At 43.8% G+C, this 23667-nt stretch overlaps 1 protein-coding gene across 1 annotated transcript; it reads right to left on the bottom strand.

Annotated features, from left to right (window-relative positions):
* Positions 1-1423: 1423 nt before the first annotated feature.
* On the bottom strand, positions 1424-23499 carry LOC106588769 (WW domain binding protein 1-like). The gene is made up of 4 exons (XM_014178143.2): positions 23217-23499; positions 9978-10080; positions 5656-5817; positions 1424-4941 (listed from the first exon to the last, which is right to left on the bottom strand). The coding sequence occupies exons 1-4, from the start codon at positions 23301-23303 to the stop codon at positions 4124-4126; spliced, it is 1170 nt and encodes a 389-aa protein (XP_014033618.2). The 5' UTR covers positions 23304-23499; the 3' UTR covers positions 1424-4123.
* Between the last annotated feature and the right edge of the window lie 168 nt (positions 23500-23667).

Here is a 23667-nt window from a genome sequence, read left to right as displayed (position 1 = left end):
AGGGCATCTGAACACACAAAATACATTTAGATGATTTTCAATACACTTTGGGTGTTTTATTTAACTTTTTGGTGTTCCTGGTCAGAAATGACCAGTCATTAGAAATAAATGTGTGAGACTACAATTGGTGTATAAAATTGAGTTCAGGCACATGCCCATTCATCAGATGGACACACTTCCTCTCCCAGACCCCCACATGCATGTGTGTTTGAGACACACACACACACACACACACACACACACACACACACACACACACACAGCTCAACTCCCCTTCTTGGCTTCCATGGCAACCCCCACAGGAACCTTTCCCCAATAGAATCTTTCCCCCACGGGAACCACACCAGTTGGCATTCTCACAAACAATCGCAACATTGTTTCAATAATATATAGAACATTTCTCGCAGCTCTGGCATATAAAGCTTTTTTGAGGCCCTGCTCACAATTCATTCTGTGGCAGCACAATGACCAAACGATATCCTGCATGTTAGGCTCTTGATCATGACACTGGAGAGCGGCAAGGAAACTGACAGTGAAGATGCATTAGAGGAGGACGTGTCAGAAGTTGAAGACAACACAGAATATGATCCAGACCAAGAGACAACCGATGTGGAACAATCTAGTGATGAGGAAGAGGGCCCTGCTGAGGTTATTACATTCCGGTCAAAGAATGGGAATTTGTCCTGGTCTTCATCCCCACCTGAGAGGAGAGGTCAGCTGAAAATGTTATCAGGATGACCCCAGGGCCAACAAGATACGCCATATCCCGGGTTGATGACATAAAAATCCTGCTTCGAACTGTTCCTGACAGAGTCAATGGAAACTATAGTGATGAACATGACCAAGTTGGAGGGGAGGCGCATTTACAAAGACAACTGGAAGGAGGTAGACCAGACAGACGTCAAAGCATACGTGGGTCTCTTGATTTGGCTGGTGTGATCCAGAAACTAATCTACCACCAGTTGATGTGATAAATAGCACAATATGTTTCATCTGAGTATTTGTTATAGTCAAAATAATCCATACATTGGTTTTTGAGTAATAAAAAGCTTAGTTGTATGAGCTCAGGTCAATGAGGCCTACAGGCCATAAATAGCAAGTAGAAGTTCAAAACTGGTAATGTTCACAAGAACTTAAGTTGATTAAAAGATCTAACACAACATTAGGTGATAAAATATGTATTATTATGGATTTACAAATCAGCTATAATGGGGCGGTCATTTTGGACCGGCAACACAGAATTAACTAACACAACAGCAGGGTTAACGGAACAAATGATACATATGTTACAGATAGTATCATTTCTTATAGCACTGATTTTCAACTCACCTTCCCTCATCCATTTGATTAAAACGCAGCTTTCAAATCATTTATCAATTCAGCATGTGTGGAACACAAACAAAAAACACAAAATTACAAAAAGTTTTTCTGGTTTACATTTATTGAACATGTGTCGATTTCGCTGCTGTAATAAAAATGGCTTACGAACAAAAGACTGAAAATGTGCACAACCACCTTACATCCCGTGTGGAAACAGCATAATATCTTTGGCATGATGTCCATTATTCACAATACAATATTGTCACCTCATTCAATAGGTCACTTAATCTGTGCATTGAGTTCCCTGTATCTTCACCTTCTTTTGATTGATTGAAGGTGATTGAAGGAGATTGAATGTTTCAAGAGTAAAACAATTCTATACTCAACAAAACAATAGTAAGTTATTTATTAAAATAAAATAGAAATGAATCATTCACTAACTAAAAAAAAACTAATGATTGTAGACTGACAATTTGCTATGACAGATTTAAAAGTAGCTCGTTTGGTTCAGAAATGCGTTGTATGATATTATAATACACAACTTTCCAATATGTCGATCAAAAGCTTTACAATTTCATTACGAGTTGACAAAGACATCCGTCCAAAATGCACAAGTTTACCTTTGTTGTACCACAATTATAGAATATTCTATTTGTTTATACCTAATGCATAATAGGCCTATAAAAAGCACTTATGATAGCTTGGTTCTCGTAACTAAACGTTTTTTTTTTTTGTACCCGTTTCTCCTACGGACCTGTAAGTTTCACTAATGCACAATCATTGCGAGCTATCGCAAACATGACAGTTTCTCAGAGATGCACAATACAATCATGTAATCAATATCTCTGAGAGGAACCAATCACGTCCTAGACACCGATAGAGGCCCATACTGAATGTGGTAAGTGTTGTGTTTTTATCCATGTAGAATTCATCTCAACGACACATTAGAAAACCATCCTTTACAAAACAAATATTAACTGATTCAATGTAAAATAAAAATGAGGGGGGAAAAAAAAAAAGACAGGATTTGCAGATAGAACTTTTTTTAATGTTTGATTCATTTCTTTGTCTCCCTTATTAGTTACATATATTTATGTGCAAAATAAAAATATTATTGTGTCACACGAAACGTGTTAATGCACTTGGGTCTCTGTGAAAACAGGGTTGTAGGAGAGTAAAAACCATAAGGCTAAAGGTCTTATGCGAAGCAGTGTTTTGCATCAGGCTCTTCCTGTACAGTATACTCTGAGTCAGTATTCATGTAATTAGAATTAATTGCCCTCGACAACGCCCACCAATTGGGGAAAACAAACGTTCTTTCCCCATTGACCCCGACTGTAAAAGAGCCAACTTCGTAGTACATTTTTTGTTATACAAATGTAACTAGGTCAAAAATCTCGACCTACGGAAATAGAGCCAGCGAGAAGAGCCCTGTGGCTTCAGGCTATTCGGTGTGGAAGAGTGAGAAATTGTGGGGACCCGGTGTCAAAGTAGGCTACACTTTAGCTACGTGTGTGGAAAATATTTTATCACAGGTAAGACATTTAACTTGCTTAGTACAGTCCGTTTGGAACTCCACTCACTACTTGTAGCTTTATAGCTAGTCCGTTTGTTTGCGTTGGCTAGCTTAATGTTCTGGTTCAGGGCTCTCCAATCCTGTTCCTGGAGAGCTATCGTCCTGTGGGTTCACTCCAACCCTAATCTAGCACACCTGATTCTAAAAAATGAGCTGTTTATAAACCCAATCAGATTAGTTACAACTGGGGTTGGGAGTGAAAACCTACAGGAGGATAGCTCACCAAGGAACAGGGTTGGGAGTGAAAACCTACATGAGGATAGCTCACCAAGGAACAGGGTTGGAGAGTCCTGTTCTGGTTGGTAGCTAGCTAGCACACACTCACCCGGTTAACATTAGTGCTGTCATGAAAACGAGGGAAGCGCCAACAACATTACATTTTTCTAAGTAGTGAGAACGCTCAGGAGCAGGCAAAGTTGAATAGTAATCTTTCCACACATTGTACTTTTCTTAAATGTATTTTTGTAATTGACTAAAACAAGCAGACAAGAAAATAGCTTTTGGAAAAAGGTCAAGTTTTTGCTGTGAGCCAATGGGGTAACCAAAGTAACCATGGGTTGTTTTCCCCACAGGCAGGCAGGGCCACCACGTTCTATTACATACCGACTGGGACTATCACATTACATAAGCACACATCGTCGCCATGACGATCCACACTGCACTGCTTGACAATGTTCCTGTACCTCTTCAGCGTATTTGTCCAGGATGTTCCTTCCTGTGAACAGACACAGGAAGTAGCTGCGGTGATTTTCACCAGCTTGGTACACTGAGCATAGGAGTTGGCAAGACAGCACAAACTGATCTGGGACCAGACTAGAGTTGCACCAGTGTGTATTTACACTATACTGCAGTCGCACCAAACGTCAGGTTAGCATCCACTGACCAGACTATCAATCTCCCCCAGCTTGCACAAGTCTTAACACAATCTCCTTTCGCCTCCTCTTGGTAAAGACAGACAAAGGAGGACATTTATGCCGTTAGCAGTCTGTAGGCAGGTTGGTGTTTCCTTGTACATTGCAGTTAAGGCCACCATTACAGTATGCCAAAGGGGCTTTAGCTATCAACATCAGGCCTTTAAGTCCAGACTCTGGGATAAAATACAACTTCCTACTCTTCTCACACACACACACACACGATCTCAGACAGTCACACACACACTAAAGTCTTGACTCCCACTCCTGGTTCCCTCTCCCTCCTCGGTGAAGATGTGCTTTAGCTTAGCGTAGCTCAGCCCTGGGGCTCTGTGCTGTTGCCATGGTGAGGGGGCCCCTCAAGCTCATTGATGGTGTGGAGGAGCAGGCACACCGGGGGCTGGGTGGGTTGCGTCATGGCGGGTGGTGGCGGGGAGTTGGACCCTGTCGCCGACCCGCACTCCGACCTACTTTCGGGTCCATCCAGGGCTAGGGCCTGCCCCTCTTCCACTCCCGGAGCGGGGTGACCGCATCCGTCGCAGAAGTCTCCTCCTTCCTGCTCCCCCATCAGGCTATCCTTCTCCCTCAGCTCCTTGCCCTCCTGGCTCCCAATACGGGTACTACCACCACGGTCACATACGCACACCTCGATACCCGAGTCACCAGTGAAACGGCGCCGCCGCCCAAGGGCCCCCCTATTATCTTTGTCCTCCTGGGCACCGCTCTCGGGCCCCCCTAGGTCCCCGAGTAACAGAGGCTCCTTGCAATTCTTCTCTGGGCTTCCAGGCTCCTCTGTAGAGGCCTGCTGGGGCCCTAGCCCTGGTCCACCATCCTGGGGCCCTAGCCCTGGTCCACCATCCTGGGGCTCCTGAGGCTTATTGTCTGCCTTGTGTCTGTTGTAGCCAATGGTGGGAGCCCCAGTGCGGTGGGGCTCTTCCAGGATCGGCCTGGAGCAGAGGGTGTCGGACACTGGGGGGACCGGAGTGGTCTGGATGGTCGGGCAGTGTCCCAGTCCGTCCTGTGGGTCCGTGGGCAGGGGGCTGGCTGTATGGAAGACACTGTAGGGAGGGGGAGGGGTGGGAGGGCGGTTCACCACCTCCTCATAGTCAGGTAGGAGGGAATTTGGAAGAAACCCTGGAAGTGAAGAAGAGAGGGACACAAAGGACAGTTAGGATTAACTGAAAATGATTGCAAGGAAAACATGTTGCAACATTGGCATTAAACCAAGACCCGGTGGTTAAGGGTTCCTGCCATCTGGGGCATGAAACAGGGCTGTGTTTCACCCCACACCAAAACAAAACTGCAACACCTAGTTCAAACAAAGGACTGGAGTTGAGTCAAGGTAGCGCTGCCAGTCAGTGACTAAACTCTCAGTTTGATGCAATAATTGCCATTGAGAAATATCCCCCCTAGCTGAGAGGGATAACCACAAAAAAATTCACCCAAGGTGCAATGTTTGAGTAAGCTACAGCACTGGGGAATAACAATGCAATGTAGTCAGACAGAAAGGCAGAAGGAGAGAACTCCTGAGACTGAAGTTGAGTATGTATGAAGCTTTAGTGCTCTCGTGTTTCATTGCGCCACGGTAAAGATGGGACTGAAGTAGAAGGGCATTGCGCAATAATGCCATGTTTGTTGACTACTACCAGCATAACGCTGTGCATCTGCGCAGCTCCTCCTAAGCTGTATCACACCATGCCACGGTTAATACGGGCAGCACACCGTCCAATAACGCAATATGATGTTAACGACATCAATGATGGACTACCACCAGTCTGACGCTGTGTACAGAACACGGCGCTCTCTCATGTTGCGCCACACGGGAGCTCTGACAGGCGGGACTCTTACTGAAGTAGAACGGAACGGAGGTGTAGTTGTGCGCCTCGCGGTAGGCGATGAGGTTGATCTCGTGCTGGCGCTGCTGCTGCTGCAGCCGGTGCTTGGTGCGCCGGTGGTGACACACGCAGCAGCAGCTCAGGATGAAGATGATGACCCACACCAGCCAGAACCCTGCCGGAGACAGAGACACAGTAGATAGACTGTGAAACATAGACATGTGTTAATACGTGTTATTCATATCGCTATGGTGAAACTACTGGAAAAGTACTGCTGAATGGAAGGAGTGACAAATTGTTTTTGAAAGCAACAGAGAGCTACAGTACATTACTACTGTAAAAATCTAGTGCCTGTACAGTGAATGCCAGTAATGACAAATTGCTAGTGAATGCAATAGAGAGATATAGTGCACCACTACACAGTAACAACGTGGAGGCAGAGCCATAGATATTGGCCAACAACCCTCCAGGTTTGTTCTAAACGTTGTTCCATAGCAAGGATGTAACTGCATTGGAACTTTTGGTATGAACAGTGTACCATGGTGTCGATTGGTATTCTACATCCCAATCTGAGTTCACAGTTCACGTTGTAGCTCATTCATCATGGCAACAAGAGATATGCAGAGGACCTAACTCCTGGGATGGGGAGGAAGAGGAAGTGATATGCATAGGACCTAACTCCTGGGATGTGGAGGAAGAGGAAGTGATATGCAGTGGACCTAACTCCTGGGATGAGGAGGAAGTGATATGCAGTGGACCTAACTCCTGGGATGAGGGAGGAGGAGGAAGTGATATGCAGTGGACCTAACTCCTGGGATGGGGAGGAAGAGGAAGTGATATGCAGAGGACCTAACTCCTGGGATGGGGAGGAGGAGGAGGTGATATGCAGAGGACCTAAATCCTGGGATGGGGAGGAGGAGGAAGTGATATGCAGAGGACCTAACTCCTGGGATGGGGAGGAGGAGGAAGTGATATGCAGAGGACCTAACTCCTGGGATGGGGAGGAGGAGGAAGTGATATGCAGAGGACCTAACTCCTGGGATGGGGAGGAGGAAGTGATATGCAGAGGACCTAACTCCTGGGATGGGGAGGAGGAAGTGATATGCAGAGGACCTAACTCCTGGGATGGGGAGGAGGAAGTGATATGCAGAGGACCTAACTCCTGGGATGGGGAGGAGGAAGTGATATGCAGAGGACCTAACTCCTGGGATGGGGAGGAGGAAGTGATATGCAGTGGACCTAACTCCTGGGATGAGGAGGAAGTGATATGCAGTGGACCTAACTCCTGGGATGAGGAGGAAGTGATATGCAGTGGACCTAACTCCTGGGATGAGGAGGAAGTGATATGCAGTGGACCTAACTCCTGGGATGAAGAGGAAGTGATATGCAGTGGACCTAACTCCTGGGATGAGGGGGAAGTGATATGCAGTGGACCTAACTCCTGGGAGGAGGAGGAAGTGATATGCAGTGGACCTAACTCCTGGGAGGAGGAGGAAGTGATATGCAGTGGACCTAACTCCTGGGAGGAGGAGGAAGTGATATGCAGTGGACCTAACTCCTGGGATGAGGGAGGAGGAGGAAGTGATATGCAGTGGACCTAACTCCTGGGATGAGGGAGGAGGAGGAAGTGATATGCAGAGGACCTAACTCCTGGGATGAGGGGGGAAGTGATATGCAGTGGACCTAACTAATGGGATGAGGAGGAAGTGATATGCAGTGGACCTAACTCCTGGGATGGGGAGGAGGAGGAAGTGATATGCAGTGGACCTAACTCCTGGGATGAGGGAGGAGGAGGAAGTGATATGCAGTGGACCTAACTCCTGGGATGAGGGAGGAGGAAGTGATATGCAGAGGACCTAACTCCTGGGATGGGGGAGGAGGAGGAAGTGATATGCAGAGGACCTAACTCCTGGGATGGGGAGGAGGAGGAAGTGATATGCAGTGGACCTAACTCCTGGGATGGGGAGGAAGTGATATGCAGAGGACCTAACTCCTGGGATGAGGGAGGAGGAGGAAGTGATATGCAGAGGACCTAACTCCTGGGATGGGGAGGAGGAGGAAGTGATATGCAGTGGACCTAACTCCTGGGAGGAGGAGGAAGTGATATGCAGTGGACCTAACTCCTGGGAGGAGGAGGAAGTGATATGCAGTGGACCTAACTCCTGGGAGGAGGAGGAAGTGATATGCAGTGGACCTAACACCTGGGATGAGGGAGGAGGAGGAAGTGATATGCAGTGGACCTAACTCCTGGGATGAGGGAGGAGGAGGAAGTGATATGCAGAGGACCTAACTCCTGGGATGAGGGAGGAGGAGGAAGTGATATGCAGAGGACCTAACTCCTGGGATGAGGGGGAAGTGATATGCAGTGGACCTAACTAATGGGATGAGGGAGGAGGAGGAAGTGATATGCAGTGGACCTAACTCCTGGGATGGGGAGGAGGAGGAAGTGATATGCAGAGGACCTAACTCCTGGGATGGGGAGGAGGAGGAAGTGATATGCAGAGGACCTAACTCCTGGGATGGGGATGAGGAGGAAGTGATATGCAGTGGACCTAACTCCTGGGATGAGGGAGGAGGAGGAAGTGATATGCAGTGGACCTAACTCCTGGGATGGGGAGGAGGAGGAAGTGATATGCAGAGGACCTAACTCCTGGGATGGGGAGGAGGAGGAGGAAGTGATATGCAGAGGACCTAACTCCTGGGATGAGGGAGGAGGAGGAAGTGATATGCAGAGGACCTAACTCCTGGGATGAGGGAGGAGGAGGAAGTGATATGCAGAGGACCTAACTCCTGGGATGAGGGAGGAGGAGGAAGTGATATGCAGAGGACCTAACTCCTGGGATGAGGGAGGAGGAGGAAGTGATATGCAGAGGACCTAACTCCTGGGATGAGGGAGGAGGAGGAAGTGATATGCAGAGGACCTAACTCCTGGGATGAGGGAGGAGGAGGAAGTGATATGCAGAGGACCTAACTCCTGGGATGAGGGAGGAGGAGGAAGTGATATGCAGAGGACCTAACTCCTGGGATGGGGAGGAGGAGGAAGTGATATGCAGAGGACCTAACTCCTGGGATGGGGAGGAGGAAGTGATATGCAGAGGACCTAACTCCTGGAATGGGGAGGAGGAAGTGATATGCAGAGGACCTAACTCCTGGGATGAGGGAGGAGGAGGATGTGATATGCAGAGGACCTAACTCCTGGGATGAGGGAGGAGGAGGAAGTGATATGCAGTGGACCTAACTCCTGGGATGAGGGAGGAGGAGGAAGTGATATGCAGTGGACCAAACTCCTGGGATGAGGGAGGAGGAGGAAGTGATATGCAGAGGACCTAACTCCTGGGATGAGGGAGGAGGAGGAAGTGATATGCAGAGGACCTAACTCCTGGGATGAGGGAGGAGGAGGAAGTGATATGCAGAGGACCTAACTCCTGGGATGAGGGAGGAGGAGGAAGTGATATGCAGAGGACCTAACTCCTGGGATGGGGAGGAGGAGGAAGTGATATGCAGAGGACCTAACTCCTGGGATGGGGAGGAGGAAGTGATATGCAGAGGACCTAACTCCTGGAATGGGGAGGAGGAAGTGATATGCAGAGGACCTAACTCCTGGGATGAGGGAGGAGGAGGATGTGATATGCAGAGGACCTAACTCCTGGGATGAGGGAGGAGGAGGAAGTGATATGCAGTGGACCTAACTCCTGGGATGAGGGAGGAGGAGGAAGTGATATGCAGAGGACCTAACTCCTGGGATGAGGGAGGAGGAGGAAGTGATATGCAGTGGACCAAACTCCTGGGATGAGGGAGGAGGAGGAAGTGATATGCAGAGGACCTAACTCCTGGGATGAGGGAGGAGGAGGAAGTGATATGCAGAGGACCTAACTCCTGGGATGAGGGAGGAGGAGGAAGTGATATGCAGAGGACCTAACTCCTGGGATGAGGGAGGAGGAGGAAGTGATATGCAGAGGACCTAACTCCTGGGATGGGGAGGAGGAGGAAGTGATATGCAGAGGACCTAACTCCTGGGATGGGGAGGAAGTGATATGCAGAGGACCTAACTCCTGGAATGGGGAGGAAGGTCCTAGTTCAGTAAATAAGCTTTAAACCAGTGTCAGAACTGATCTGCCTTTTTGAAAAATGTGCGGTGTGCATTCAGAACATGTACTGGGTACTTTCTCCACCACTGTTCACGTGTACAGGTGAATGTGAGGGTGCACTGCTGTATGACTAAAATGCTAATATATTTCAGAGCGGGAGAATGAGAGTGAAACTGAGAGAGCATGTGTGTGGGTGTGTGTGATAGCGTAGCATAGAGAGAGAGAGAGATAGATAGAGAGCGCTTACACCAGAGTTCATAGTAGTAACTGCAGCACTCTGACTCCCCACAGCAGTGTCCCGATTCACAGACATAGCTCTGGTTGTTCAGCCCCTCACAGTGCAGTAGGCTCTGGAAGACAAGAAGAGACAAGTCAATAACAGGAGTGTAAAACCGTATATCCACCACCTGGGTCGTGTTCATTAAGTCACAACGTAGCGAAACCTTTGCAATGGACAACGGAAATAAGCATTTCATATCGGACAAGCCCAGGTAGTCGCTTGCCGTTTCAGTCTATTTTCTTCCGTCTGTTGCCTAGTGAATATGACCCAGCACCCGCCACTCAAATACTGATGTTAATTTTTGTTAGTCAGCATCTTAATAAAAGATGCTACCCCTAGAATTCCTCAGAATTTCTTCCCTATGTGGAAGCTAGGTGTATCGCAACATCACTAGGCTGCATTCAAAACAAATCTCCCCCTCATCCCCTTCTCTTGTAACATGGCGGGGACTCGCGCTCGAGCGTTTTACTTTCAGTTTTGGTCCACCAGCTGCAAACAGCTGGAAAAACTATACTGAACAACAACAAAAAATATATATCTTAAAAAAAAAAAAATAATAATCACAATATGGTAAAAGGTCAAAGATTTTACTAAGTTACAGTTCATATGAGGAAATCAGTCAATTCAAATAAAATTTACTACGCCCTAATCTATGGATTTCACATGACTGGGAATACAGATATGCATCGGTTAGTCACAGATGACAAAAAAAAAGGTAGGGACTGCATTAAAAAGTCAGTATCTGCTGTGTGTGACCACCATCTGCCTCACGCAGTGAGACATCTCCTTCACATAGAGTTGACCAGGCTGTTGATTGTGGCCTGTGGAATGTTGTCCCACTCTTCTTCAATGGCTGTGCAACATTGATACATATTGGCGGGAACTGGAACAAGCTGTCGTACACGTTGATCCAGAGCATCCCAAACATGCTCAAAGGCTGACATATCTGGTGAATATGCAGGCCATGGAAGAACTACGACATTTTCAGCTTCCAGGAATTGTGTACAGATCCTTGCGACATGGGGCCGTGCATTATCATGCTGAAACATGTGGTGATGGCAGCAGATGAATGGCAATGGGCCTCAGGATCTCGTCACGGTATCTGTGTGCTATTAAACTGCCATCGATGAAATGCAAGTGTTGGTTGTCCGTAGCTTATGCCTGCCCACACCATAACCCCACCATGGGGAACTCTGTTCACAACATTGACATCAGAAAACCATTTGCCCACACAACACTAAACAAGTAATCTGCAGTTGTGAGGCTAGTTGGACATACTGCCTAATTCTCTAAAACAACATTGGAGGTGACTTCTGGTGGAGAAATGAACATTCAATTATTTGGCAACAGCTCTGGTGGACATGCCTGCAGTTAGCATGCCACTTGCACACGCCCTCAAAACTTCAGACATCTGTGGCATTGTGTTGTGTGACAAAACTGCACATTTTAGAGTGCTGTTTTATTGTCCCCAGCACAAGGTGCACCTGTGTAATGACCATGCTGTTTAATCAGCTTCTTGATATGCCACACCTGTCAGGTGGATGGATTATCTTGGCAAAGGAGAAACGCTCACTAACAGGCATGTAAACAAATTTGTGCACAAAATGTTAGAGAAATAAGCTTTTTGTGTTTATGGAACATGTCTGGGCTCTTTAATTTCAACTCATGAAACATGGGATTAACACTTTACATGTCGTGTTCATATTTTTCTTCAGTGTATATATTTTGTTGTTGAAAATATATTTCAAAGCGATTTAGATTGTACATTCCCTACACTTTTCAGTGCTTGTTTTCTCACAAACTGAAAGAGAGAACAGTGTAGAATTTTAGCAACCAGGAAAATAGTGACTTCTACATTGGACACTTGACTCCATTTCCACTAAATAACATAGCCACAAAGTCAAAACAGCTTTCCTATTTTGACAATCGATGTCGCTCCGCGGGAGAAATCAATGGGTGAATATCACAGCTGATCACAACACTGGCGGGTAAGTAATACTGTGAAACACTATCATTCCACTATTACTGCACGCACACACACACACACACACACACACGCACACACACACACCTTCTGAAATTCCAATGCAGAAATAAAGCCTGTGTGTAGCACCTTCAACTCATGATAACATTATGGAACACTGACTGAAACATCAACTATAAGATCACAACATACAGCAGTTGAGCTACTCCATGTAAATATTCTACAAATGTTTATCTCTGCAGAAATTGCTCTGGGGATTAGACCTAGGTCACCTGAGTACTACACTCACAGATACTGTATGGGACCTGAATAACAAATACATTTATTCATCAAACAACTGATTAAAAACTAGTTAGTATAGCCTATAGCCTATATCAAGATGTTCAGACGGTTGGTAGTCTAGTGATCACTCATATTTACATGTTGCCCTCTAGCGTTTAGGCAAGGTCACTTTATCAGCACTCACAGATACTGTACCTGACCAGAATAAAAAAATAATGAAATAAGTCAAAAAAAAATAAAAAAAAATAAAAAAATAGATCAATAACTGATTACTAGTGTTGAATGTAGCCTATAGGGTCTGGAAGAACTAGGTCCAGACATAAGTGGTAGTATTGAACCTCTCAATCATCCCTCTTATACATGGGTGCTAAGCTGCTAGAATGTCTACGGCTCAGATTTTCTCATCACTCATTACTTGGATTATAACGTGGAACACCTGGGCACGCACCACAAGCTGTAGACTGGGGAGGCGCTAGTAGCCTCAGCCTCATACAACATTCAGTACAACAGAGTGGACAGACAGGCATGGCCCACCCTGGAACAAACACACCAAGTTAGTCTAGTCAAGAGAAACACAATGTACAGCGACAAGCTGCTTCTGTTTGCGTAGATGACGGCCTAAATATGCCTCCAGTCAAACAGGAACTAGCCTGTTAGCCTACATCAGAAGCTTTGAACCTGATAGAGCAAAAGACACACTTAAATTCAGTGTCAATACACACGTTATCCTTCAATCAATCAGTTTGTACTTTCCAAGGGGACAGCAGGAATAGCCGTTGATAAAGAATGAACTAAAAAACAGAAACCAGACAAGGAAGACAGCCAAGGAAGCCTCTAATCAAAAACTGCTTCAGATTGTATATTGATTTAGCAGGCAACCCCTACCAGGCTACACATTATCTTAAAGATTAGATTATGGATTAAATCCTGAGGAGAAATGTTAGTCGAGGTTTTCTATACCCGTTTCCTTTCCAGCTGGAGAGGCATAGCGGTCCAAAATTCTTAAATCCCAAGGAACGCAAGTCCTTTCAACTCAAGGGTCGTTATCCTTCCAGTCCACAGATGAAAGAAGTGAAAGTGCGCACACACACACACCAAGCAAAATAGGGGACAATGATTTCTCTAAGGAAATGTCCAAGCGGCAGTGGAGTGTGAGCTGCCAGCCAGAGTAGAGGACTGCATGGTAATGAAGAGTGGAGCACCCTCTGTATTCAAAACGGCAGGCGGAGTGTGTGTGTCCGTGTGAGGACAGTTATAAACACAGGAATAGTGAAACCCAGCCACAGATCAACTTCACTCACACACACACACACACACACACACACACACACACACACACACACACACACACACACACACACACACACACACACAATGCATTTCCACTAGGCAAGCCTGGAGCATTTCTGCAGTGTATCTTTTTAACAACCTCCCACAAATAGTTTACACCATACAACTACATTGTATGACATGGCATAAGCCCATCACAAAACAAACTGCAGAGAAACTAGGCTACTGTTTGGTTTGGAGGCATTTCCAGTTCTGAAATAACTTGCACTGAGGAGATTACACAATAGTCTCGGGTCAGAGACCCTTGGCTTTAGAGGAGATCAAGAACTCCCTGGCTCCCAGCCTCGGGGCTGTTGTCGAGAACCAAAGTGCAAAGATATAACCCTTAGGCCTATGACGTGATGTTTTTGTTACTTGTTGTATTTGTGCTAGGATGTTGGATCCAGTCCAGTTAGCACGATAGGCTAGGCCTAGAAACAAAAACTAAAGCCAAATCCATGTAAGAATACTATTTGGACAACAAATTGCCTAAGCCTAGGTTAAGCGATGAAAAGGCCTAGGTTAAGCGATGAAAAGGCCTAGGTTAAGCGATGAAAAGGCCTAGGTTAAGCGATGAAAAGGCCTAGGTTAAGCGATGAAAAGGCCTAGGTTAAGCGATGAAAAGGCCTAGGTTAAGCGATGAAAAGGCCTAGGTTAAGCGATGAAAAGGCCTAGGTTAAGCGATGAAAAGGCCTAGGTTAAGCGATGAAAAGGCCTAGGTTAAGAGATGAAGAGTTACGTTTTTTGGGGCGTCTGAATTTTCTATTGCCTAGGAGACGTATCAGACAAGACATTGACCCAACAAAGAATCTCGACAGACAAGATTCCTCAGTCTCTCAGCCTTCGACAATAGGCAGCTGCAGGATGGAACAACCGTCCCTTCTCGTACTACAGTAGAAGATTAGGGACAGGTGGATTGTGTTACTAACTCTGCCAGAGCCTACAGGCATAATAGAGATTAATTAAAAGTAAAACCGACCATAATGAGAAGGTGCTGAAACAACCAGACATACAAGAACACTCCGGCGTCACTGCTTGACTATCAGAACATTTCTTTCTCTTGGACAGCTGCTAAAAAGTAGCTAAGTGGATTCTTGACCGTGTGCATATGATATAGCATTTGATCTGGCATGAATATGCACAAAGCCTGCCATACTGACAGACTATTGATGCTGTATACTAGTGTCTAAGCTAAATTATTTATGGAGGATCTCTACCTTTTCATGCAAAGAAGCATGTTCGTTTCAAATTCTTAGTAGGCCCATCGCTAAAAACTACAAAATGTCTTGAATGAAAAAGAAAATCCAAGTGCATCTTTCTTAGGCCTGCAATAGAATCATGGATTGCTCACGTAAGCTGCATGACAGGTAACCTTAGTATTAGGTTCACTATTAGATTATTTTTTATCATCATGATTTATTCAAACAGTAATGTGCAGTTGACCAAAAATATAACAACTTTCTGAAGAGGCAACAATGGCACAGGAATGCCCCAGTCTGTGTATCAGGGCTTGACATACAGGGGAGGATTAGGAAGCCCTCTCAGTGGCTTGCTTGGGCCAGTGATTCTTTTTTTATAATGCTATTTTGATCTAGGCTATATAATTGATCTATATAAAAAAAACAGATGGATTTCCGAAGCCGTTTGTTCGATATGTTGATTACTTACCACACACACGCTGCACACATATAACCCATAGATAATCTGTCGGGCAGGGAGCTTGCGGAGCTCAAATTGCTGGTCGTTGCGTGGAGCCAAGACCGACAGCGGTATGGGTAGGAAAGCAGTAAGAAAGATGTTCCAAGTTATGATATCTACCAGTAAATGCTAAGGCAAGAATGGGTATGCAAACCAGGCATTTAAAAAGTTCAAAGTCTTGGTTGAATATTTGCCATGTGCAATTCAGTCACCATGGAATAGTCTGCCTTTAGAAATCAGATATTTCCTCTAGAGCAAGACTCTCCAACCCTGTTCCTGGAGAGCTACTCTCCTATAGGTTTTCACTCCAACCCTGTTCCTGGAGAGCTACCCTTCTATATGTTTTCACTCCAATTCCAGGTAACTCACCAGATTCAGTTAATCAACCAGCTAATTATTCCAATCAGGTGCGGTAGATTAGGGTTGGAGTGAAAATCTACAGTAGCTCTCCAGGAACAGAGTTGGAGTGAAAATCTACAGTAGCTCTCCAGGAACAGAGTTGGAGTGAAAATCTACAGTAGCTCTCCAGGAACAGAGTTGGAGTGAAAATCTACAGTAGCTCTCCAGGAACAGAGTTGGAGAGCCCTATGTCTATGCTCTTTGGTCCTTGAAAAGTCATTGAAGTTATGGTAGTTGATTTCAGCCAGACTTCATTAGCGTGTGTGTCGGGAACATGTCTATTTAGTCAGGCAAAACCCACATTATTTTGACATATTTTAGAAGGTAAAAATAATCCAAATGTCAATGCACAAGGCCTTTAAATAAATTCATCATTCTTAAAAAAGTGGTATTGCACAAATGTTTTTCTACAAGCCATTACAACAATTAAATATAAAATGTAGGTCCTTCACATTTCTTATTTAAAGATGCACTACGTAGAAATCACTCTGGCATGTCCTGGTTGCTAAAATTCTAATAGTTCACCTAAATTCAGTTTATGTGACAGAAGTATAGTGTAGAGAAATCTTGTACATTCTAAACCATTGTGAAAAATATTTTCCATAACCAAAAATATATTTTCAGCTGTTTCAAGCTGGTGTACAAAACTGAAAGTAAAAGAGACAAGAACAAAACTTAAAACGGGAAGCAAAGAAATAGCGCACATAAAACCGATCTAACGCTTCTTAGACTTGCTTTCAATGAGGGATCTTTAACTCATATTTCTATTACATATTGCAGCTTTAAGTGCTTGGAAAAAGTCATTGAATTTGTCTGTATGAACCCTGTATAGGCTACTTGCTCAGGCCGAAAATGAATGAAAATCAGCTGCTATTGAAATGATGCACTTAACATTTGATTTCCTGTCAGATCATGACCCGTGTCGGTATTTCTCTAATTTGGGTCAGTAGCTTTCAGTTGGCATTGGTCCGGTGTTCCACTGGCAAATTTACCTGAATGTCGAGCCCTGCTGTGTGTGGTACGTGTCGGACCTATATGTCTACCACTTTATGTAGCCGTTAGCGATGCTAATGATGCCCTTACCGTTTTTCGAGTACTGTAATTTCCGTACTATTAAGCGCACCTGAATATAAGCCGCACCCACTGAATTAAAAAAATATATATTATTTTGAACATAAATAAGCCGCACATGTCTATAAGCCGCAGGTGCCTACCGGTACATTGAAACAAATGAACTTTACACAGGTTTTAACGAAACACGGCTTGTAACAAAAATAAATAGGCTTTAACGAAACACGGCTTGCAACAAAAAATAAAAAATTAGTAGTAAGCTTTAGTTGTCTTTTTGCACTGAGTCAATTCCTCACGCTGCTGTTTCCAACGTCTTATCATCGACTCATTAAGACCAAGCTCCCGTGCAGCAGCTCTATTTCCTTTTCCAACAGCCAGATCAATCGCCTTCAACTTGAAAGCTGCATCATATGCATTTCTCTATGCCTTTGCTATGATAAGGGTGACAAAATGACTACCGTAATAAGAATGATGGGAAGTTTGAGAGCGCTCGATTTAATCGAAACCGTAAACAAAAAAGTTGTTTGACCTTAACCCATTCGGCAATTTCATTGGTCTAACGAAAGCTTCATGCCGCCAAAAAACTGAGCACTTCACAGAATGTTTTTTTTTTTTTAATTGAAAGCGGGAAAAATCCATATATTAGCCGCGTCATTGTTTAAGCCGCGAGGTTCAAAGCCTGGGAAAAAAGTTGCGGCTTATAGTCCGGAATTTACGGTAGATGGAAAGACAATTAAAAGCTAACTACAAAGTAGCCTATGCCTTCTTGGCAGAATCATGATTATTTGCATCAATCCAGTGGCCATTTGTTTTGAAAACATCACAAGTGCGCTGCAGAAACACAGCTAGCCAAACACAACTGGCTGGCTGGTAAGCACCTGAATTAAAAGGGTAACTTCACAAAAATCTAAATTAAAAAAATTCTCTCAACATTGGTCCGCAAATATGTTTAAAGAATTGTGGATTTTGAACATCAAATGTACTTTTTTTTACCGTGATATCGTTTTGGAACAGTTTAAAACCTCTTGAGCATCTGATCCCGTTAGCGGGATCAAAATCCAGCGAAAAATCATATCGCCAATTAGCATTAAAAAATTATCATAATTTTTTACAAAAATTAAAAATATTTTTTTTTTTTTTTTATAGATACACCTCTCCTGAATCGACCCACGTCGTCCGATTTCAAAAAGGTTTTACAGGAAAAGCAAATCATTAGATTATATTAGATGAGTCCATCGTAAAAAGCAGCTTCATAGCCATTTTCCCGACCAACCACTTCCATCACATATTATCAATAAACAGCTAAATGTAGCACTAACCTTTTACAAACTTCATCAGATGGCACCCCTAGGACATCATGTTATACAATGCATGCATTCTTTTGTTCAATAAAGGTCATATTTATATATAAAAACAGCATTTTACATCTCTGTCTGACGTTGACTACCTAATTTCCCCTCAAAAGCGTCCCGGTAAACAATGCTACGTTTCAATAAATTGCTATACTATAACGATTTTTTTAAATGTATATTGTCAATCTAACATTTATAGATGAATATCTCTTGAGAACACCCGTCATACCAGATTTTAAATTAACTTTACTGGGTAATCACACTTTGCGATAAAAGGAGATGCGATACTCAGAAAATCAGCTAATATACAGTGCTCGGCGCCATCTTGGATGCAACAGTATGAACCATATCATCTTCAATAATATTGTCAATAATCGCCTACCTTTAGTTGTCTTCATCAGAAAGCATCCCAGGTCCACAACAGATGTATTTTCGGTCAAAAAGTCCATACTTCACGTTCCATTAGCCTGATGTTGGTAGCGCGTCCTATGGCTCTCTCCAAACGCAGCTCTGCACTTCATACTGAAAGCAATCCTCGCGCATGTAGGTTCGTTCAAACATGTCAAACGTTGTATAAAATAAATGTTCAGGGCCACTAACACCAAGAGAGCCAATAAGATTCGAGGGGGATGCATTCATTGCCTTTAAAACCGTTTCCAAAGGTGGGGGCAGACATGGCCGCCGGCGTCATAATGGTGATGGCCCATCCCCTGTGACCAATTTCAAACTCCTGTCATTCACTGAGTTTTGACTCTATAAGGCTCAAACCACTGTGAAAGGACTGGCGACATCTAGTGGAAGCAATAGGAAGTGCCAAAATATTCCTAAACCCCTGTGTTTTGCAATGGGATAGGTTAGAACTCAATACAACACATCAGGTATCCACTTCCTGTCAGAAAATGTCTCAGGGTTTTGCCTGCCAAATGAGTTCTGTTATACTCACAGACACCATTCAAACAGTTTTAGAAACTTTAGAGTGTTTTCTATCCATATATAATAAGTATATGCATGCCCTATCTTCTGAGTTTGATTAGTAGGCCGTTGAAAATGGGAACGATTTTTTTTTCAAAATGCGCTGTGGCGCCCCCTATCCTAGGGTATCCTCAAGAGGTTAAAGTATCGTTTTTCCAAATTCTGCCCTCTAGATGATTTCGCAGAACACATGGCACTTTGAAATCTGCAATAAATACATTTAGCATTATATTTTAATTCTCTTTTCTTTGCTGTTACAGTAAATCTATCTACATCAAAGAACAAGGGCATACTAATTTAAAAGATGACTAGTCATTTTTAGCCTGGTTCTGTACAGAACGCAGTCATTATGGGACACCGGCCAGGTCATTCATTCATTGTCCATTATCTTTTTTATAATTTTTTTATTAAAAGTTTGGTGTGACTAAATCGTGTGCTGGTGCCACCAACTGAAAAAGGTGGTAGCTGGAAAAAGTTAGTGTAGAACCCTGGCATAGTTCACTTCCTATTTTGCAGATTCAATACCGACACAGAGCTGACTGGCAAGGGGACTGTACAGCAAGTGTTCTAGAAGAGATATGTTCTGAAGAAAGTTCAAGGTTGGACAGTTAGTGCTGAACAGAACAGTGGTGACAACAAAAACAACATTCTTGCCCACCACACACACTCAGCACTACTTTTCAAAGGGAAAAGAGGACGTGCTCAGGAAACTAGCCTATTTGTGGTTAATGGTTCGCCAACAATACTCCCACGTGAAGAGTAACCACCTTGTAAGAGATCTGAAGTCTTGTCTTTGCAGACAGATATTAGGCTACACGTCTAAGCTGTAGCACAGGGGGCTAATGCAGTCTTGAAATGCAATGTACGGACAACCTGGGTTTGATACCTGGTCAGTTTGGGAGTTTGAAAAATGAGGGTCACTGATGTAGGCCTAGGCCAAAACCAAGTAGGACAATGCAATCAATGTATTGTGTCACTCAATATTTCGCTCAAACAGAACTGGACAAATCCAGAGGTTAAACAAGACATTGGGATTAACATTGGCTCCTCCACTCAGCAACTGGTGACCATATTCAGTCACCCAGAACTAAGGCAAGATGCCAGATACAAAATGAAAGTCAATGATGTAGCAGCAAACAGGGAGAACGTTCAGATATCTGCGAGGGGCTGTAGCCCCCTTCCTAGAAATAAAGAAAAACATTGTTAAATGAACTTTAGACTTGTGGGTGATTCCTCACAAAACAGGACCATGATTTTTTTGATTTTCACAAAATGTTATCCATAGAAGGGTCCTTTAGAGGAAGGATTGTTGATATAGATGACTATACAAAACACTAAGAACACTTTCCATGACCGACTGACCAGGTGAATCCAGGTGAAAGCTATGATCTCTTATTGATGTCACTTGTTAAATCCACTTAAAATCAGTGTAGATAAAATGGGAGGAGACAGGTTGAAGGACTTTTAAGCCTGGAGACATTTGAGACATGGATTGTGTATGTGTGCAATTCAGAGGTTGAACGGGCAAGACAAAAGATTGAAGTGCCTTTGAACGGGGTGTGGTAGTAGGTGCCAGGCGCACCGGTTTGTGTCAAGAACTGCAACAATGCTGCATTTGTTTCTCACTCGACAGTTTCCTGTGTGTATCAAGGACATCCAGCCAACTTGACACAACTGTGGGAAGCATTGGAGTCAACATGGGCCAGCATCCCTGTGGAACGCTTTTGACACCTTGTAGAGTCCATGCCCAGACGAACTGAGGCTGTGCTGAGGGAAAAGGAGGGGGGAGGGGTGCGCAACTCAATATTAGGAAGATATTTTATCTTAAAGCATAATTGAGAAATAATGAATTGAAGTTGGAACATGTGACATTTTGGTATTACCCAGGCCTTCTGTAAGACTCCATAATGTTTCATCTGCACTACAAAGGAAAAATTGGTGTCAAAGCTTTACCGCCTGCTCTGTAATATGAGTGGTACTTTAATTAAAATGTTCACATTATATAAATTTGAAAAATATAAACATGAATATTTAATATTTTTGGGGTCGAATGTCAGTTGTGAGAATTACCCAAAAGGAGTGCTGTGATTGGCTTCTATATCAGTTTCTTTGTATAAAATGGGCCATAACTTAAATAACTTTACTGGTAGTAATAATTATCTGAACCTTTTGCAGGGATATCTTTCATTATCTAATGATAACAAAATGCATACAATGCTCTTGTATAGGAGGGGGTACTTTGTGTGTCATGACGGACTGAATTTAAGCCAGGTTCAAAACAACTGGGAACTCTAAAATGTCCAACTTCAGTGTGTTCAAGACAAATGGGAACAACAACAAAAAAGAGCTCCAACTGGGAAAAATCTTTTTGAATGGTCATCCAACTTGGCATCTTTCTAGAGCTCTGACTTTCCGACCTGAAGATCACTGACGTCATGATTTCACCTCGTTTTTCCCCCAGCATTTCCAGTTGTCTTGAAAGCACGACAAGAGCAGGTTAGCGTTTTTCGATATGAATCTTGTTCTGGAGGCAGCTCTGCAGAGTGGTAACTAGCTGGCACAGCCACAAAGTCATACACATTTTTGTTTTCAGGAATTGTTACAATTTTGCCTTTGCAGATGGCCCATCTAGCGGAAATAGCTCAGTTCTGCCTCATCCCAATAAACGTCAACCTGCGAATTAAGACCAGCGATAGCTAATCTGTTTCACTGATAACCTCTTGTATTAATGACTACAGGGACATGAACGATGATGAATCCCCGTCAACAATTTCAGTGTATTCCATAAAGTGAATTACAGTACAGACAGGTTGCTTGTTTAGCAACAAAATCGACGCGTGCGCAACTATGGGGCATGTTAATTGGAAAATAAATGCATTTGCACAATGAGCACTTCTCTCAAATACATCGTTACAGTTGTTGGTTAGCTAGCAAGCATTGTTTTGTACATATTAGCATTGACATGAAAACAAGACAACACTAGCTGAAACGAGACACTCACGATTCCCTTCACTGTAGCTTCTTGTGATTGGGTGGATTCGATTATGCTGAGCCACTGGGCACCGGTTTATGGCCGGTGACGTGAACGGGCAAATTGAATATTTCTCAAATGGAATAGTAATCTGCGCTGCTCGGTCATGGTGAATCGTCCAGAAACATACCTCTTTCCCATAAAATATGTTTAAACTTAAAAACGAGTTTTCATTGGGAAGGCAGATAAAAAATATATGTATCAAAAGCGAACACTTTCGCATGTAAAACGCAATCTCACCACGTGCATAATTAAGCCGTTTATTTGAGCCGACTTCACAGTGAGCTTTGACTGGAGCACCTGGCTCATGCTCGGGAGGCAGCCCGGTTCTAAAACCAATACAATCAACTTTCACATTGTGCAAAACAAGCATACCCGTGCCAGATTAACCGAATCCCCTCATTGTTACTCGCTAGCTGGCTGTTCAGAATCATTAACGCACAGATTCCAATCACATCGATGCACGCGCATCATTTTCGTTTCAACAGCCAACCCTTTTATAAACAGCACTTGCAGTTTCAGTTTCGATGCAAATATATAACAAAACATCAACTAATCATTGTTTTTAATAAGACAGCTACTGACTTGTTGGCTTGTAGGATGATAATGCTGTGCTAGTACGTGGCCAGATATTTGATAACTGTCAAAGATTTAATTAGACAGCTGTCAATGGGTGCGGCTAGAGAAGTTTGCTTAACACTCAGGTTAAGGTTAGTGACCAACAGTAGCCATGTAGCTAACGTTAGTAGTTACTAAAGCAGCACATACTTTGTCGATTTCCGTCAACGCTAGCTAGCAATATGGCTAAGTGCCTGTCATGCCAACTAAATAGCTGACTGAAAAACTAGCTAGCTAGCAAGATAGCTAAAGCTAGTTACAGCGGTCGAACTTAGAAGTTAAAGTTATACTCAATATACCCAACCGAGACTAGTTAGCCAGCAAACGTATAGGTAACAGCTGGCCACATTAATAACTAACTACCTAACAAAGTAGCTAGCCGTATATGCAACTTTACTAGCTACCCAAATAAACAACATGCACGACCCGAACCATCAACAAATCCTGGCAGACTTGAGTCCAAATCTTACCTCGTCTAATGTCGCGTCGGAGGGGCTGACAGCGACAACGTGCAAAAACAATCCCATTTTAAGACCCACACCTAAAATCTCGTTCATTCCTCCGACCGGACTCGTGTAAAAACATAAGCGTAGACGTTTGTTGTTCACTTCACAAAACTTAGCGAAATGTCCAACTAGTTTACTGCTCTACCGGACGTACTGAAAGACCACGCATGCGCTGCATCCTTGCTACGGCGTAATTTGATGTCAAGGAGGCACATTGAGCGAATTCGATGAATCTGGCCCGGGGTACACCGAGCGTAGAATTGGAATACTAGAATGGGTTGAACCTTCTTGTGATCGTCCAAAGATCAGCCATGTTGGTCAGGGAATTAGGGAGTTGTTTGACCATGGTTTGGTTTGCCAGTGCTGTGATAAGATATTGTGTAAAACAATGAATGTGAAGAATTTATCTGCACTG

Source organism: Salmo salar, chromosome ssa02 (genome assembly GCF_905237065.1).
Source record: "Salmo salar chromosome ssa02, Ssal_v3.1, whole genome shotgun sequence".
Lineage (NCBI taxonomy): Eukaryota > Metazoa > Chordata > Actinopteri > Salmoniformes > Salmonidae > Salmo > Salmo salar.
This window is presented reverse-complemented; position numbering and strand designations above follow the sequence as displayed.

Bases quoted from the DNA above. Each gene is read 5' to 3' on its own strand.
- LOC106588769 (XM_014178143.2), bottom strand. From the start codon at position 23,303: ATGAACGAGATTTTAGGTGTGGGTCTTAAAATGGGATTGTTTTTGCAC. The intron at 5,818-9,977 runs GTAAGCGCTCTC...TGTCTCCGGCAG, and splicing joins TTACTACTATGAACTCTGGT to GGTTCTGGCTGGTGTGGGTC. The intron at 4,942-5,655 runs GTAAGAGTCCCG...CTTCACTTCCAG, and splicing joins CTCCGTTCCGTTCTACTTCA to GGTTTCTTCCAAATTCCCTC.